The sequence below is a fragment of the Peromyscus maniculatus genome, chromosome 7, assembly GCF_049852395.1.
Source record: "Peromyscus maniculatus bairdii isolate BWxNUB_F1_BW_parent chromosome 7, HU_Pman_BW_mat_3.1, whole genome shotgun sequence".
Classification (NCBI taxonomy): domain Eukaryota; kingdom Metazoa; phylum Chordata; class Mammalia; order Rodentia; family Cricetidae; genus Peromyscus; species Peromyscus maniculatus.
In genome coordinates, this window is record NC_134858.1 from 16473822 (window position 1) to 16491643 (window position 17822).

At 48.0% G+C, this 17822-nt stretch overlaps 2 protein-coding genes across 5 annotated transcripts; one reads left to right on the plus strand and one right to left on the minus strand.

Annotated features, from left to right (window-relative positions):
- Window positions 1-2387: 2387 nt before the first annotated feature.
- Window positions 2388-8811, minus strand: Fbxl12 (F-box and leucine rich repeat protein 12). 4 transcript variants are annotated; one of them, XM_076575762.1, is made up of 4 exons: window positions 8164-8480; window positions 6184-7564; window positions 6005-6077; window positions 2388-3796 (listed from the first exon to the last, which is right to left on the minus strand). In XM_076575762.1, exons 2-4 carry the CDS (start codon window positions 6267-6269, stop codon window positions 2975-2977), a joined length of 981 nt encoding a protein of 326 aa, XP_076431877.1. In that variant the 5' UTR covers window positions 6270-7564; window positions 8164-8480; the 3' UTR covers window positions 2388-2974. The 4 variants fall into 4 exon arrangements, with proteins under 4 accessions (XP_076431877.1, XP_006987103.1, XP_006987104.1 ...); XM_006987041.4 differs by having other exon boundaries at window positions 6184-8809; XM_006987042.4 differs by lacking the exon at window positions 6184-7564 and having other exon boundaries at window positions 8164-8804.
- Window positions 8801-10647, plus strand: Ubl5 (ubiquitin like 5). Its single transcript, XM_006987040.4, has 5 exons — window positions 8801-8888; window positions 9181-9247; window positions 9396-9479; window positions 9658-9695; window positions 10496-10647. Exons 2-5 carry the CDS (start codon window positions 9192-9194, stop codon window positions 10537-10539), a joined length of 222 nt encoding a protein of 73 aa, XP_006987102.1. The 5' UTR covers window positions 8801-8888; window positions 9181-9191; the 3' UTR covers window positions 10540-10647.
- Window positions 10648-17822: the final 7175 nt, after the last annotated feature.

The following is a 17822-nucleotide window of genomic DNA, read 5'->3' on the forward strand; positions in this document are numbered from 1 at the left end:
TCTGCACATACACACTGGCAATTAAAAACCAGGCATGGTGGCACACACCTTTAATTCCAGCACAGGTGAAGCAGAGGCAGGAAAACCACAAGTTCAAGGCCAGCTTCGTCTACATAGTGAGTTCCATGCCAGCAAGGGTTGCATAGAGAGGCCCTATCTTAAAAAAATTAAACTAAGAGAACTCCGTGGGTAAAGATGCTTGCTCCCTAAGCTTGACCACCTGGCTTTGATCCTAGGAAGCCACAGTGGAAGGACAGAACTGAGCTCTGAAAGCTGGCCTGACTGCCGCACACACAGCTGCACATACCACCCCACCCCTTTCCAACCTAACCCAGAAATGTGTTGGTTCCAACTGTGGAAGCTTCCAAGTCCAAGATGAAGCAGTAGGTGTGGTGTCTGCTGAGGACTCCACAAGTCACATAGTGGAATGGGAGATGGTCTAGGGAGCAATTTTTAATTATGTGGGGGGAGAGGCTGCACCCAAGTGCGCGTGCTAAGATTCGCTGCTCTCTCTCTCTCTACCTTGTTCCCGTTGACTGACCAGGTCTCTCACTGAAACAGGAGCTAGGCTAGCGTAGTCTCACCAGGCTTTGGGTGGGTGCTGGGGGATTTGAACTAGAAACTCATGCTTGTGCAAGTGCTCTTGCACACCTTGATAGCTCCCCAGCCCCTCTCAGAAGTATCTTTGATAGGGACACAAATCTCATTCATGAGGGCTTGCCCTAACCCCCTCCCGACATGCACATCTTCTAATGTAGTTCTCTGAGTTTAGAGCGTCAACAGACAACCTAAAATTCCAAGTGGTAGAAATATAAATACCAAGTCCCATGTGAACCAGTCACCTGAGTGGCTGTGAATCCCCTTGAAGGCCCACATGAAGACTGTATTCTAAGGCAAGAAACATACCAGCTCCCCTCTGATGGATGAGCTGGAATAAGAAATGAAGGGCTCCAGCTCAGCTCTCTGCACCCTCTGGGCTCCACCCACGGCAGGTGGTGAGATCACAGATGTGCATTACCCCCACCCCACCCCCATCCCTCCCCTCCCCCACACCACAAACTCAGATCAGATCAGTTATATGCTCAGTATCACCAACCATTTGGCACCTGCACGATCAAGCTGTTCCAACTCAAAAAACAGGAAGAGGCACCAGTACACACTGAGCCCCACAACAGGCCCTGCCCCCATCTCTCTGACCTGAGAGGCTCCATCTTTCTCCCCTGTTGACTAGGCTACAGAAATGTTCTTGTTTCTGGAAATGCCCAATTCATTTCCTATCTTGGGGGTCTTTTTGATGTTATGTGTGTGCGTGCGCGCGCACGCATGTGTGTGGAGGTCAGAGGACAATTTGCAGGCGTCAGTTCTGTTCACCACAGGGACCGAACTCAGATCAGCCTTGGCAGAAAGCACCTTTACCCACTGAAGCATCTCACCAGTCTCTCATTTTTTTCAATGCTGAGGACAGAACCTAATGCATTCTAGGGAAGGGCTTTGCCACTGACCCACGCCCTGGGACCCAGTCTTGGCCTTTCCTGTCATCCCCTAGTTGTTCTCACATCTTGTGTCTCTTCACCTCTCAGACTTCTGAGGAGGTCCACCCAGCCCTCTCTCCCTCTCAAGTGTCTGTACCCCATGACACAACCCTGGCTTACCACCCGAGAGGCTCTGAAATGATTCCGAGGATGTGTTTTTGTTTTGGAGACTGGGTCTCATTCTACTGTAGCCCAGGCTGACCTCACACTTGAACTCCTGCCTTAGGCTCCTGAACACTGGACAGGTATGTCCCACGTGTGGCTCGCAGACGCGTTTACCTCTTTAGACCCCTGCCATCTACACTTGCGGCTACGGGGTCCCCCTTTGTTCACTGTGCAGCCCAGTACCTAGAAACGTTCCTGGAAAGGGCTGGTCATGTGGCTCAGTGGGCAGAGCACTTGCCTGGCACACTCAAAGCCTGGGTTCTATCCTTAGCATCCATCCCATAAGTAAGGAGTGGTGGTATGTATTTAAAATCCTAGCACTTGGGAGAAGGCAGGAGAATCAGGAATTGAAAGTCATCGTCAGCTATATATAGAGTTCAGGGTCATTATATGAGCTCCTGTCTAAAAACAAGAGCCTGGCAAGACGGCTCAAAGGTAAAGGCACTCGTCACCAAGCCTGACCACTTAGGTTTGATCCCTACGGCCCATGGAATAGAAGGAGAGAACTGAGTCCTACAAGTGTCCTCTGGCCTCCACATGTGTGCTGTAACACACACACACACACACACACACACACACACACACACACACACACACAAAGTAAGTAATTGTAATAAAAAAGATAAATAAAACTGCCTGTGAATAGTAAGTGCTGGGGAGGAGCAACCCCTCTTAAATAAACAAATACACTTTGAAAAACCATTATTTTTCTTTAATAGTAAAATATTATATGCTGTAGAAAACTTGAAAAAGGCAGGATACAAAATACAGAAAATACAATTGAGAGATTTTTAGAACACTAGGACAATCCAATAGCTTATTTCCCAAGCATACAAGCAGACAGCCAGGCAGACCTCAGAGCCTGAACTCTGTCCACCTGCACCCTGAAAATGACCCCTCTTCTGGGGTCTATTAGAAACTAAGGCTTTCCAGGGCTCCAGTGTAGCTCAGGAGCACAGCAGTGCTGGCCGAACATGGGTTTGATCCCCAAGTACTGGGAAAAAAGGGGTGTGGGGTGTAAAGATTTGCAAATGAATCATGAGGTAGCTATGATGCCTATTCCTAAACGTGTGAACTGGGCCTCCCAGAGGCTGGGTGACAAGGCTGAGGTCATCTAGATGACAGACAACCCCAGCTTGCAGGCCCAAAGGTCCTGGCTTCTTTTCCTTGTGACCTCCAGCTTCCTCAAGCCTGATTAATTTACATGCTTCAGTCTGCTGCTTAGAAGGTCAACTTTAAAAGCTAGGATAGGTCCCAGGGATGGATGGATGACACCTTCACATCCACCAATCCATGGATTCTTTGGGACAGGCCCTGACAATCACCATGCAGTGGGGCAGGCCCTTGCATAGAACCTTCTCTGCCTCCTGCCCCTCCCAGCCCAGCCCTTGCACCTCAAGCACTCTGAGTTTAGGCATGGTGAGGCAGGAGGACACAATCTGAGCAGGTGTGGGCATTTCTGGAGTGATGAGGGGACCCTGGAAGCACAAACTCTCCAGGGCAGGCATTCCCTCCAGGAAAACCAGGCCTTGGGCTGAGAGGCCCCCAACGGTCAGCCGAATCTTACGCACATCTCGGAGGTGGCGGCTGATGGCCAGGAGGGTGCTGTCGGCTGACAGGGTACAGCCCAGTACCTCTAGCCTCTGCAGATAGCTGAGCTCCTGCAGGCTGGCATCCAGCCCGGTCTCGGTGACCCGGTAGGTGCCACCCAGCACCAGCGAGCGCAGGGCTCGGAAGCGGGTGAGGCCCTGCAGGTGCTCGTCACGGAAGGCTGGCACTCGGTCCAGCACGATGCACTCCAGCAGCGGCAGCACTGTGGGGTCCTGCTCCTTCTGCAGCCAGATTATCGAGACCTCGCAGCTATGCAGCTCCAGGGTCCTCAGCGTGCTGGGCAGGCTGGTGATGGGCACCATGCTCAGGTCAGCCACGTGCAGGCACAGGCGCTTCAGGTTGGGGCACTTCTGGCCCAGGGCCCGCATCAAGGCAGGGGACAGCTGTGGGGCCTGAGAGCCAGAGAACAGGTAGCCGCCCAAGCGCAGCGAGTAGAGCCGGGATGCCATGTACCGGCGCAGAAGGTGCCACATGACTTTCGGACGCATCTGTAAGAGCCAGAGATTGGGGTGACTGGGTGAGAGGTACCTGGCTCCCAGAAGATTCTCCTAGCTGGTGACAGACATGCTTGGGACCTGGGTTCTGGTGTCCCCCTGGGGTTCAGCTCTTCTGCCAGCTTCCTTCCCTAAATCAATGCAGTTTCTTTTGCTGGGTATCAAGACTTGTGCCCTTAAACCCAGCCAGCACATGGGGGAGGTTGAGGCAGAAGAATCCACAGTTCTGGCCAGACTGTCTAGTCAACCAGTAAGCTCCAAGGAAGATCCTGTCTCAAACACAAACAAATAAACAGGGCAGAGTCCAGGGTTGTTGCACACACCTTTAGTCTCAGCACTGGTGGGTGCAGAGGCAGGGGGAATCTCTCTAGATTCCAGGTATGTATTGAGCTACATACTAAGACCTTGTCTCAAAACAAAATAAACAAACATACACACATACACATATACACATACATACACACACACACATACACACACACACACACACACACACACACACACACACACACACACATACACACACAGGAAAAAAAAGCCTCGTAGAACAAGTGACTCACTGTTGGTATTGGGATGGAATCCAGGATCGTATGTATATTTAGGACATGCTGTGAACTCAGCTACACCCTAGCTCACTCAGACCATACACTTGTTTGTGGTGGTACTGGGGAATGAACTCAGGACCTTACACAGGCCAGGAAAACATTCTAGGACTAAGTGAGGGTTCCAGGCCTTTTCTGAATTTGTATTTCAACACAGGGTCTGGCTAAGTTGCCCAAGCAGCCCTTGAATTTATGATCTTCCTCCCTCGGACTCTGTAGTAGCTAGGATTACAGGCTGTACCAGGCTCAGCTTTATGGTATAAATTTTGTTGACCACTTTTTCAGAGAAATTAAATGTTTTTCTTTTTCAATTATTTTGATAGTTGCTGGAGAGATGACTCATTCTTCTGAAAGGTGTCTTTATGACTTTCTCTCTTCTGTTACTATAAAATTTCACTGGGTGGTAGTAACCAACACCCTTAATCCCAGCACTCAAGAGATCTCTAAAGTTCAAGGCCAGCCTGGTTGGTCTAGAGACTGAGTTCCAGGACGCACAGAGGAACCCTGTCTCAAATAAATAAATAATTTCATGTAACTGTTATGTTTGAACATGTATTTTAGGAAGCCTAACTGTATTTTCAACCATGATCACTCACATTTGGCTCCAGAATAAATTCTTATCCAATTTGAGGTTAACAGTTATAGCCAGAATCTATTATGGGATACATGAGACCCATCTCAAAAACCAAAACAGAACAACAAAACCAGAAAATTAATAATAGTTTTAAGTTTGCATTTATCATATGCTGGAGACCAGACACTGGTCTAAGCCATCTCCCTATGCACCTGGCTAAGTCTTCTACAACGCACCAGGCAGGCAGGTACTTTTTTTCTTGGTGTTAGGGATGGAGCACAGGGCTTCACCAGAGTCAAGCAAGCACTCTCTTAAATCCCCATTTCTTGGATAAGAAACTGAAGTCTGGGGGTTGCTGAGGAGCAGGTAAGGGTTAGTGCCAGGACAGACATGCAGGAAATCCCAAGCATGAGCTCACTTCAAAACCAAAGCCAACCAGCTGGGCACGGTGTCACACGCTCTGCCTTCCGAGGCGGGGGTAAGAGGACAAGGCAAGTTTCTGGACAGTAAGAGCTACAAACCAACCCTGTCTCACGGGAAAACAAAAACCAAAACCAAACACTTCTGGGCCAGACAAGATGGCCTACACCTGTAACCTTAGCACTCAGGAGGTTGAGGCAAGGGGTAGTGAGTTCCAAGCACACGGCTCAGTCAGTAGAGTGCTTTCCCAGCATTTAGGAAGCCTAAATTCCATTCCCAGCATCACAGAAAGCCGTCACGGGAGCCCACGTTGGTAATCCCAGTATTTAGAAGGTCGAGGTGGATCAGAAGTTCAAGGTCATCCTCAGCATCCTAGGAAGCTGGAGGCCAGTCTGGGCTAGAGACCCTGTCTCAAAACAACCTCCCCTCCCCCAAAGGGACAAACAAACAAAAAATATAGAAAAATAAGTAAAACATAAGCCCCAAATAAAACAAATAAACAAAAGCAAACAAACACTAGAAAGCAAAACAAAGCAGACCCCACTTCTGTCCCAGGGAGGAGGTTGGCTCTCCGCGCACCGCCCGCGGGTCCCGCGTACTGCATACCGTGTAGAGCGTCAGGTCGACATGTCGCCACAACCACCGATCGTCCACCAGCCTCTTCCAGCGGTGACAGACCCTGGAGGAGTGGACCGGCCGTTAGAACGACCCCGCCCGCTGGGACCGGATTCGCATCTCCTGCCGAGCCCCTGCCCGGCTCTTTCCCCCGAGGAGCGGGGCCGCACCTGGAGATGCGGATCCGGTCCCGGACCGGGAGGTAAGAGAAGATCTCCAAGAGCACCAAGTCTGGGAGGTCGAACAGCGTCGCCATGGTCCTGCTGTCCCGCGCTTCCGTTTCCGGTGGTGGTGAGGCCCGCAATCCCCTGAGGGCGCTGAGGTGGCCGGACTGGCCAAACCGGCGCGACTTTCGGAGGCCTGTCGAGGAGCCCTACTGTCCCTTCCTAGGGAAGGGACTGCACCGGCCCGGGACTGCACCGGCCCGGCTTCACCGCCGGCTGGAGGCCGGGACTGGTGACTGACGAGGCCTGACTAGCTCGGCCACCGGGTGGAACTGAGGGTAGGCGAACCCAGAAGGTGTGGCTAGAGGGAGGTGAGTGAGGAGGGGGCACAAGGCGGGGCCGGGGTGCAAGGCGAAGAGCAAACCCAGAAGGTGTGGCTTGAGTGAGGAGGGGGCACGAGGCGGGGCCGGGGTGCAAGGCGAACTGCAAACCAGAAGGCAAGGCTCGGGCGGGGGTCGTCCGGGGGCGTGGCCAGGAGGTGGAGCCAACTAGAAGCTGCAAAGCCAGAGGGGCCGGGGCAACCCAGAAGGCGTGGCTCCTGCAAGGAGGGGCTCGGGGCGTGGCCAGAGCCAGGAGACGTGGCGAGCAGAGGCAAGCAGAGCCGAGGCAAGCAGACGAGGTTCGGGTCAGACCGAGGAGAGCCGCTCGCCTCGAAGGCGAGGCTCCGGCGGGAGGGGAGTGGTCCTGGGGAAAAGCAGCACACTCCGAAGGCGGGGTTTTGGAGGAAGGGGAGAGGAAGGGAGACGGGGGCAGGGGGGCGGGGGAGATGTTTGGGGGCGCGGCATTTGGAAAAGACCGACTGAATGGAGGGGTGAAGCCAGTGGCAGAGGAGCAGATCGAAGGCTGTCAGCTACAACAGGAAGGCGTGGCTTCAGTAGGAAGAGGCCAAGGGGCGCGTCCGGAAGGCTGTACTTGAGCTGGAAGAGGTTTAGGGAGGTGGCCAAGGCAGAGTCCAGGCTGCCCAGAAGGCGGGACCGGGGCAGGGGGAAGCTAACAGCGCAGCAAGCCCGGAAATCATGACTTGAGTGGGAAGGGGCTCAGAGGCGTGTCAAGAACCAGGGGTCCTAGCTGGGGCCGACGACCCAACTTGGAAAGCCTAGCTCAGGCAGAACAAGGTCCAGTCTAGGGGACGGGGTCAAGTTTGGAATGGATGGGCGGCGCAGGGAGGGTTGGGGGACTTAGTCAAGATTAGAGGCGTGGTTAAGACCAGGGACGGAGCCCTAAAAGCATCCCTGGAGGCAGAAACAAGAAGAGCTAAGCAAGGAGCTGGGTGTGCAGGTCAGTGGGAGAGCCCTTGGTTAACATGCTAGAAAGCCCTAGGTTCGACCTCCAACACCAGAAAGAAAAAAGGAAAGAAAGAAAAGAAAGAGAAAGAGAAAAATAAGAAACTCCACTTTTCTGGTATGTATGCGCGAGGCTATGGCTCGCTCTCCAATGTGGGTGTCGATAAAGCTAGGAAGTATTTTCGGAACAGAAACGAGGCATTGGGGAGAGGATGGAACATATCAAAACACTAAGGACAGGAACCAGGACTTCATTCCAGACGGAAAGGTGTAACTGAGTCTGAGGGGCCAGCAGGACTGCCCAGCCAGGGAGGCGTGGCCACAAGCCGCAACAAACAGAAAAAATAATGATTTTTGCTGCCTACGCATAAGGATAAATTTTGTATAAGTGGTATTAGCTAAGCACAAGGCCTTGGTAGATTTTTCCTTTTTTTCCTTTTTGAAATAGTCTTTCTAGAAAGCTCTGTCCTGGAGCTCGCTGTATAGACCAGGCTGGCTTCAAACACACAGGTCTGTATAATACCAGCAACTTCCGAGGCTGGACAGGAGTATCACAAATTCGAGGTCAGCTTGGTCTATATACCGATATCCTATTTCAAAAAAAAAAAAGCTAATTTTTAAAAATGAGTCAATAAATGCTTACCTTACTGAGAGTCCCGTCCGCTAAGAAGGAATCGTTCAGTAGAGGTGGAAACTGGTTGAATTTAGGAAGGGAGGGATTCCACTCCCATCAGCTTTGGAGATTCTGTAATCTGGAACAAGGTGTTCCTTGAAGATTAAAAATAAAAAAGGGAAAAAAGCAAACGATCTTTTCCAGTGTGCTGTTTCCAACATCTTGGCGGGCAGGACACGGACCCATGGGGTGGTGTACGACCAGGCCTCCCCGTCCAGGATCCCGCTTAGCTTTCATCAACTGCAGTCTGTACCCCTCGGGTCTCGGAAACAGTCACTGCGGTCAGAGGCGAAAGGCAAGCACAGGGTCGGAGCCTGAGCTTTGAATGAAGGCAGAGAGCCCGGCAGCCACTGGACCCGCATGACTCCCGTTCCGGCCTCGGCAGCCGAGATTCTGCGGGAGGAGGTTTGTTTGGCTTGGGAATGGCAGATCACCGTCCTCTGGGGAGCCTTTGGGTCTTTTCCACGACGAAGGAATCTCCAACTCCGCTTCCAGCGTCCGCTGTAAATCCACCAGGATCGGCTCATCAAAACTGCGCCACAGAATCACAAATCTTTGCTAGCCCGGAACCTGGAAGCACTAAAGGCGGGTGTTTCCGTTATGTCACTTCCGCTTCCTGTTTCTAGCCTTAAATCGGTCCAGGGCTCGCGTTCGAGCTGGAAGTTGTGTCGTCGATAAGTTCGAGGGGATTAGAGGTGAGGGAGATAAACCGAGAGGCCGGAGATCACGGGAAGCGGCTGAGACCCGGGAGTCCAGGGGTGGCGGGAGGCGAAACCCGGGGTTTCCGGGGCTGGGCCTGCGGGAGTTACGGGGCGGAGACGCGACTGCTGGGGTCCCCGCCATTGAGACCCGGGGCTGGGGCTGCTGCGGATTTGTGTCCGGTGGTCAGGGTAGTGTGAACAAAGAACTCAGCTCGGGAAAGGACTCTGGGCGACCCCCAAAGGCCTGACTCTGCTGCCTTCCATCCTCTCCCTCCACCCGGTGTAGCTCCAGCCACAATGATTGAGGTGGTTTGCAACGACCGTCTAGGAAAGAAAGTCCGCGTCAAGTGCAAGTATCCACCGAGGGGTGGCTGGCCGTGGTCTCTGGGGCAGTTGGTGGGGTTGGGTAAATTGTAGTTAAATGGCGTAGATGGGGAGGCCTAATATCGTCTTCCTCGTTCTACTTCTTCCTTCCATTTACCTTAACTCCTTCGTGCCCAGCACCGATGACACCATCGGGGACTTGAAGAAACTGATAGCGGCCCAAACTGGCACCCGTTGGAATAAGATCGTTCTTAAAAAGTGGTAAGTGCACGTTGGTCTTTATTAGACTAGAAGGTTTCGTTTGGGGGAGCGCCTCAGGCAACCCCTATGAGGACTCAGCTTGCTTTCAAGACAAAAGCCCACCCCCACCCCTACCCCTATCCCTACCCCACCAAATCAGTTTCTCTCTGAAAGGTATCTATCTATCTATCCCGTATAGGTACACGATTTTTAAGGACCACGTGTCTCTGGGAGATTGTATCCTTTTCGTGACTTTCGTGAAAGAATCTATATGCTTGTCTTGAATTCTGGTTCTGTACTGAAACCTGTAGGGAAATTAAGGAAGCGGGATGTTTAACTTAGAATGTGGCCTATCGTGACTACTGAGAAAATGGGAACTATGGAATTATTTTGTTGGTGAGAAGGGTGATGGAATAATTTAACTTGGTTCAGAAGGATTTTGACATTCAGGTTCAGAATATTTATTGCTGAGCACCACGTGGATGTTGGACAGGAAGTGAAGGTGGGGTGTGACCCAGATGTGGCTGTAGTTGACAAACAGTATGATTTCTTTTTTGCTGGGGTCCTGGGTCTTTTGCCTGCAATTTTGTCTGTGCACCACACACATGCCTGTTGCTGGCAGAGGGCAGAAGAACGCTTCAGATTCCCTGGAACCACCATGCGAGTGCTGGGAATTGAACCCAGTTCCTCTGGAGGAGCAGCCATGGGTGCTCTTCAACTGCTGAGCCATCTCTCCAGCCTGAGTATGAACATTTAAGGAAATTTATTATTGTTATTATTATTATTAGTGTGTGTGTTTGAGATGGAGTGGGGGAGGTGCTTGAGAATCTGACTCTATACACCAGGCTTTGGTGGCAAACAACTTGGCCTTCTCGGTGGTCTTGAGGGCCACTATGCATTATAGCTTGAGTTCTTAGCTCAAAGTGCCCATTCCAAAATTGCTTCCTTAGTCCAGGGCTGGGTGTTGAGCCGCAAGGATCCAGCTGTGAGTGGGTAGAGTCAGCCCTCAATGAAAATTCCTTAATACCTGTCTTCAGATGAAATCCATGATGGGATGAACCTGGAGCTTTATTACCAATAGACGGGAATTCCCTCTCCTTGTCTACCCCGCCTTCCTCTCCCACCCTCGTTTGACACTGGTATAGATGCCCATTTTTAATGATTCACATGAATAAAAACTTCAATGCTGCTTTCTTGCTGTCATATTTGTATGAAAGTTTTATCATAAGGGGAGAGCTGATATCTGGTGGTTATGGTTTTGTATATTGCTCCTTGAGGGAAGGTCAAGATTGACTGGAGGCTTGGCCTGGTGCTTCATACCTGACATCTCAGCACTTGGGAAATGGAGGCAAAAGGGTTGGGTGTTCCAGGACATCCTAGGCTATATGGAACCTTGTCTCAAAAATCTACTGAAGTCATGAGGGAGGAGTAGCCCAGGAGAATGGGACCCAAAGCTCTGCTGCTGGCTTTGGGTCACTGATGAGCAGAGATCGTATGAGTATTGTCGCCCTCATAAACCATTAACCTGAATAGGGAAGGTAGATGTACTAGCTGGAACAGGGTCTGGCTTCACAAGACTGGGTGGGACACCTGCCCACAGCAAGTGGCTCTAGGCAAGTTTCTTTACCCTCCTAATCCTCTACAATGATTTCAATATCTCCACCAAAACTAGAGGTAAGACATAGTCTCCATTGTGAGGTATTAAAAGGTGGGTCCTTTAATAGATGTGATGGTAAACCTTCATTGTCAACAGCATTTTGAATCACCCAGGACACACACCTTTGGGCATAACTCAGGGGCTTTTCCAGAGAAGACCCATCCTAAATTCATGGATAGTACCATTTTGGTCAGGACTGAATAAAAAGAATGAGTTGAACAGCAGCATTAATCACTCGGCTTCCTATCAGTTCAGCTACTTGGGTTCCTGCTGCATTCCTTCTCTGTCACAAAGGACTAGCTCCCTTAAACTATAAGTCAAACAAATGCTTCCTTTAATCTGCTTTTAAAAAGTATTATTTTGTATGTGGACAGTGGTGCTATGAGTTCAGAGAACAACTTGTCAGTTCTCTCTTATGTGGGTTCCAGGGATCAAACTCAGGTCATCAGGTTTGGGGCAAGTACCTTAACAGTAACTAATACAAGAGATGGTTAGGTCATAAGAACTCTGCTGATGGGTGGCTTAGTATGCTTTTTTTTTACCCTGACTCCCTGACTCGGCAGAGTCCACACTAGCAAAGAAACTCAACAGATTTGGTCCAGAAACAGTAGATAAACAGTAGAACTAAGCTAATTAAAATCATTGTCATGAGAGCCTCCTGTAGACCAGGTTAGCCCTGGAACTCACTGTGTAGCACCAGCCGTCTTGAACTCCTGCCTCCACCTCCCAAGTGTTGAGATTGAAGGGCAAGCACCACCATGCCCACTTCAGTATGGTCTTGTTTTGGGCTTTAAAGGAATTGTCAGGAGCTGTGGCTGCCAACACATGCATTGTCTTCATCTGCTCTCACAGTGTGGCCAAAGTTTGGAAAAGGGAAGTAAGGCTATCTTTGTTTCCTGTAGTTCTAGCTAAATACCAGAGGCTAAGTAATTTGTGAAGAATGTTTTTTGGCTTTGGTTTTTTTAGTGGGGAAATAGGTAAAACACATGCCCTACAAGCATGAAGACCTGAGTCTGCTCTCCAGGACCCATGTAAAAATGCTGTGTACACTTTTTTTTTTTTTTTTTTTTCTTTTTGAGACAGGGTTTCTCTGTGTAGTTTTGGTGCCTATCTTGGATCTCACTCTGTAGACCAGGCTGGCCTTGAACTCACAGAGATCCACCTGGCTCTGCCCCCCAAGAGCTGGGATTAAAGGCATGCACCACCACTGCCCAGCTCAGGTATACACGTTTAATCTCAGCATCAAACAGGTAGAAACAGAAAGATCTCTGGGGCTTGCTAGCTAGCCAGTCTAGCTTAATTGGTGCACTTTAGTAGGTCAATGACTGTCTAAAAGGAGGTAGGTTGTGTACCCTAAGATGACACTCAGGTTGTCCTCAACCCTCCACACTTAGGCACACACAGAAACACAGACACACATACTGTAAAAACAAAGCTACTTGGGTAGCCAAGGTAGGACCAATCTAAGCAAGAGACCCTATCTGAAAAAGTGGAAGGCAGCTGGGTATATAGCTAGTTGATAAAATACTAAAATTGCTTTTATCAGATATTTTGTTACAGGAGTGAGAAAACTAACACAATGGGCTACATAGTGAGATCCTATTTTTTATTTTTATTTTTTTTTATTTTTTATTTTTTTTGGTTTTTCGAGACAGGGTTTCTCTGTGTAGCTTTGCGCCTCTCCTGGAACTCACTTGGTAGCCCAGGCTGGCCTCGAACTCACAGAGATCCGCCTGGCTCTGCCTCCCGAGTGCTGGGATCAAAGGCGTGCGCCACCACCGCCCGGCTGAGATCCTATTTTTTAAAACCCACTATATTAGAGTTCTGTAGAGAGACAGCTGATAGAATAAAGCGCTCTCTCTCTATATATATATATATATATATATACACATACATATATATGTGTATACATGTATATATACATATGTGTGTATACATATGTATGTATGTATATATGTGTGTATATGTATGTGTGTATATGTATGTATGTGTGCATATATATATATATATATATATATACACATACATACATACAGGATTTATTAGAGTGGCTTATAGGTTATGGTCTAACTATTCCAATAGTGGCTGTCTCTCAGTGAAAGTCCAAGAATTCAGTGGTTGTTCATTCCATGAGGCTGGATTTTTCAGCTGGGTATATGCCAGAATCCTGAAGAAGTAATTAGAGAATGCCAGTGAAGGAATGGACTTGCCAGTGAGAGTGTGAGTGAGCAGGCAAAGAGCAAGTGCTTCCTTCGTCCATATCCTTTATATAGACTGCTGGCCAGAAGGTATGGCCCAGATTAAAGGTGGATCTTCCCACCTCAAATGATTCAATCAAGCTGCTTGGGTTTTAGTTAATTCCAGATGTAGTCAACTTAACAACCAAGAATAGCCATTACACCCACACAAACATAAATAAGTGCATATTTACATATATACTATTGGGATTTAAATTTTTATTAAGTTTTTGTGTGCACGCGTGTGTATGTGGAGGAGGTGGGCAAACATCCATATACCTTGGTGCGCATGTGGAAGTCAAAGGAAAACTTGAAGGAGCCAGTTCTCCCTTCTACTCGAGTCAAATCTTGATGTGGATGTTTGAGTTTATGTGTGCTCCTGTGCCATGGCCTGCTTATGGAGGTCAGGGGACAATCTTGGCTGTCAATTCTAGCCTTCTACCTTGTTTGAGACATGGTGTCTTTGTTGTTCATTACTTGTACTTAAGGCTAGCTGGTTTGGGAACTGTATTAATCAAAGTTCGCTAAAGAAACAAAACTGATAGAAAAAATAGATGAGATTTATTAGAGTGGCTTACAGGCTTTGCCTTGAGTAGTCCAGCAGTGGCCGCCTCCCGAGGGCAAGGTCGAGGGTCTGGAGGTTGTTCAGTTCACTGGATGTCTCAGCAGTCCCAGTTTGGTGCTGGAGTCCCAGGGAAGTCCTAGAGAGCTGCCAGTTTCCAGTCTATGCTGGAATCACAAAGAAGTGGGCACTAGGGCTAGAGAGATGGCTCAGAGGTTAAGAGCACTGACTGCTCCTCCAAAGGTCCTGAGTTCAATTCCCAGCAACCACTGGTTGTGATGGTGGCTCACAGCCATCTGATCTGTAATGAGATCTTGTGCCCTCTTCTGGCCTGCAGTCACATATGCTGTATACATAATAAATAAATAAATAAATAAATAAATAAATAAATAAATAAATAAATAAATAAATAAATAAATAAATCTTTAAAAAAAAAAAAAAGAAGAAGAAGAAATGGGCACTAATCCAGCAAAGGATTGCTTCAAGAACAGGATAGTGTAGCATTCATCCTAATTGGTCTTATAATAAAAACCCAGAGCCAGATATTGGGATAAATGCTGAAAGATCAGAGAGACAAAGGAACAAGCCACTAGAGAAACTTCTCACCACTGCCAAATCCTCAGGCCGAAAGAGAGGCAAGATCCTGTCTCCATGAATCCTCAGACTGAATGCCTCTAAGTCCTCAGCCAAAAGTTCCTATCTCCTGCCTTCTATGCCTTTCTCTGCCTAGCCCTATCATTTCCTGTCTCAATCTTCCTAGTGCTGGGATTAATTGCGTGTGTACTTCCTAAATACTAAGAGCAAAGGCATGAGATCCCAAGTACTGGAATTAAAGGTATGTGTCACCACTGCCTGGCTCTGTTTCTCTTATAGACTAAATTAATCTCATGTAGTCCAGGGTGGCTTTGAACTCACAGAGATCCCCTCCAGAGTGCTAGGATTAAAGATGTGTGCCATCACTGCCTGGCCTCTATGTTTAATCTAGTGGCTGGCTCTGTCCTCTGATCTTCAGGCAAATTTTATTTTTTAGAGTACAAAGAAAATATCCACCACAGGATAGATGGACTTGTCAGTGAAAATGAGGGCAAGCAGGCAAAAAGCAACAGCTTCCTTCTTCCATGTCCTTTTATGTAGGCTGCCACCAGAAGGTGTGTCCCAGATTCAGTGTGGGTTTCTGCCCTCAAATGACCTGGATTTAGGGTGAGTCTCCTACCTCAAATTATCCAACTGTCTTAGTTAGGGTTTCTATTGCTGTGAAGAGACACTATGACCATGGCTGCTCTTATAAAGGAAAACATTTAATTGTTAACAGTTTTAGAGGTTTAGTCCATTATTGATATGGCGGGAAGCAAGGCGGCATGTAGGCAGACATACTGCTGGAGAAGGAGCTGAGCATATATGAGACCTCAAAGCCCGCCTCAACAGTAACACACTTCCTCCAACAAGGCCACACCTACTCCAAAGTCACAACCTTCCAATAGTGCCATTCCCTATGAGCTTATGCAGGCCAATTACATTCAAACTACCACAGCAACCAAGAAACCCCCACACAGGTGTGCCAGCTGCTTTCTTTTTAGTTGGTTCCAGATGTAGTCAAGTTGACAACCAAGATTAGCCACCATGGGAGCCTTGAGGACTTCTGCTGTCACTATCTTCTGGATGGAGAAATGTTGCTGGTTACTGGTGCTTGCCTGTTACTGCATCCAGCTTTATGTTGATTCTCCAGGTTTAGACTCAGAACTTTGCAATTGTGTATCAAAACACTTGACCATAGAGCCATCTCTCTAACCTGCATAGTTTTTTGGTTTTTTTGTTTGTTTGTTTGTTTGTTTGTTTGTTTTTTAAGAAAATACCAGTAGGATAGCTGGGCTGGTAAAGGTGTTTCTACTTGAGCCTAATGAACTAAGTTCCAGCCTTGGAACCCACGGAAAGGTGGAGGGAGAGAACCAACTACATAGAGCTTGTAACAGGATGAAGGTTTCCCCATCTTGTCTCAGCTGAAGCCATCTTTGATTTCTACCCCCTGCCCTAAAAAGTCCAGTGGGAAAGCACCCAACCCTGTTCTAGAAACTCAGGGTCTAAATGCCCCAGCTAACTGCATGTTCTTGGCTTTTGTTCAACTGCTTGCTTGCTTCTGCTGCAACTGCCAACCAGGATGTAGTCTTTCTGTGTTCTTTGTCTTTAAAAACCTCCCTGTAATATGCATTCAGGGCTCTGTGGGAATTGTTTCTCTCCATGCAGTCTCCAGCCATCTTAATACTCTTAAGACTCTCTTAATACTCTTAATACATCTTAAGACTCTCAATTCAAGCTTTGGTCATGCTGAGTGGTCTCTGGGTTTTTAACCCCATAACAGAGCTACTTTCTGACCTCCACACATGCACCAGGCCATACACTCAGGTCAGTAATAAACATTATTTGGTTTTGACATGGGGTTTGTTGTTGTTTGTTTGTTTATGAGACAGGTTCTTGGTATGTAGTTCTGGACAATCTGAAACTTGAGTGTAGATCCGGCTGGCATAGAACCTAGATCCACCTGCCTCTGCCTCCTGAGTTCTGAGATTATAAAGGCATGCACACCACACCCTGCATAAAATAAACATTTTTAATGGAACTTTATGTGAATGCATTGAGTAGGTCTGGCTGGGAAGAATGCAGTGAGGCCTTTTATCTGGCATATATATATACACACACACACACACACACACACACACACACACACACACACACACACACACACACTTCTGCCCTGGTTTGAAATAAGGAAGTAATGTCATGTAATTATGTAATTTCTTCATTACTAGAGTTTGAACTCAGTCTGAACTATTCTCCGCCACTTTATTTCTTTTCTTTTTCTTTCTTTCTTTTTCTTTTTTTCTTTTCTTTTTTTCTGGGTCTCTGTGTAACTGTGGCTGTCCTGGAACTCACCATGTTGATCAAACTAGCCTCAAACTCACAGAGATTCTCATGTGTCAAATCATCAGGCTTGGTAGCAAATACTCTTACCCACTCCTTGACCCTTGCTTTCATACTGTAATAGCTATGAGCCTTGTGATTTGTGTTTTTTTCACCCAGCAAGTTTTTTACTGGCTAACACTTACCCCGAGCCCTGTCCTAAGGGCTTTATATAGGGATAAGTCATTTGCTCTTCACATAGCAAGAGGTAGTATCACTTGTCTACACTTTGCAGTGGGAGAGGCCGAATTATTGAGGTTAAGCAGTTCACAGCAAGTGGTAGAGCAAAGCTTTGAACCCAAGCACCACATCTTGCTTTTAATCCCCTTTCATGAGTTCGTTCCACTGAATGTCATCTTTTTGAGGTCACACAAGGGTCTACACTATTGATAACTGGAATTGAACCTTCCCTCTTGGTGTCTTTGAAAATCATTACGTATCCAGGGCCAGCGAGATGAGTAAAGGCACTTGCTACCAAGCCTGACAACTCTAGTTTGACCTCCCGAACCCCATGGTGGAAGGAGAGAACAGATTGCCATAAATTGTCCACTAAATACACAGGTATCATGGCAGCCTCCCTTATAAGTGTAATAGTTTTTAAAAGTAACTTTTTTGGTTTTTAGAGACAGGGTTTCTTTTTTGTTTGTGTGTTTGGTTTGGTTTTTTTTTGTTTGTTTGTTTGTTTTTTGATTTTTTGAGACAGGGTTTCTCTGCGTAGCTTTGGAACCTGTCCTGGAACTTACTCTGTAGACCAGGCTGGCCTCGAACTCACAGAGATCCGCCTGCCTCTGCCTCCCGAGTGCTGGGATTAAAGGTGTGTGCCACCACCGCCTGGCTGAGACCGGGTTTCTATGTGTAACTCTGGCTGTCCTGGAAATCCCTCTGTAGACCAGGCTAGCCTCGAGTTCAGAGATCCTATTGCCTCTGCCTGCCAAGTTCTAGGATTAAAGGTG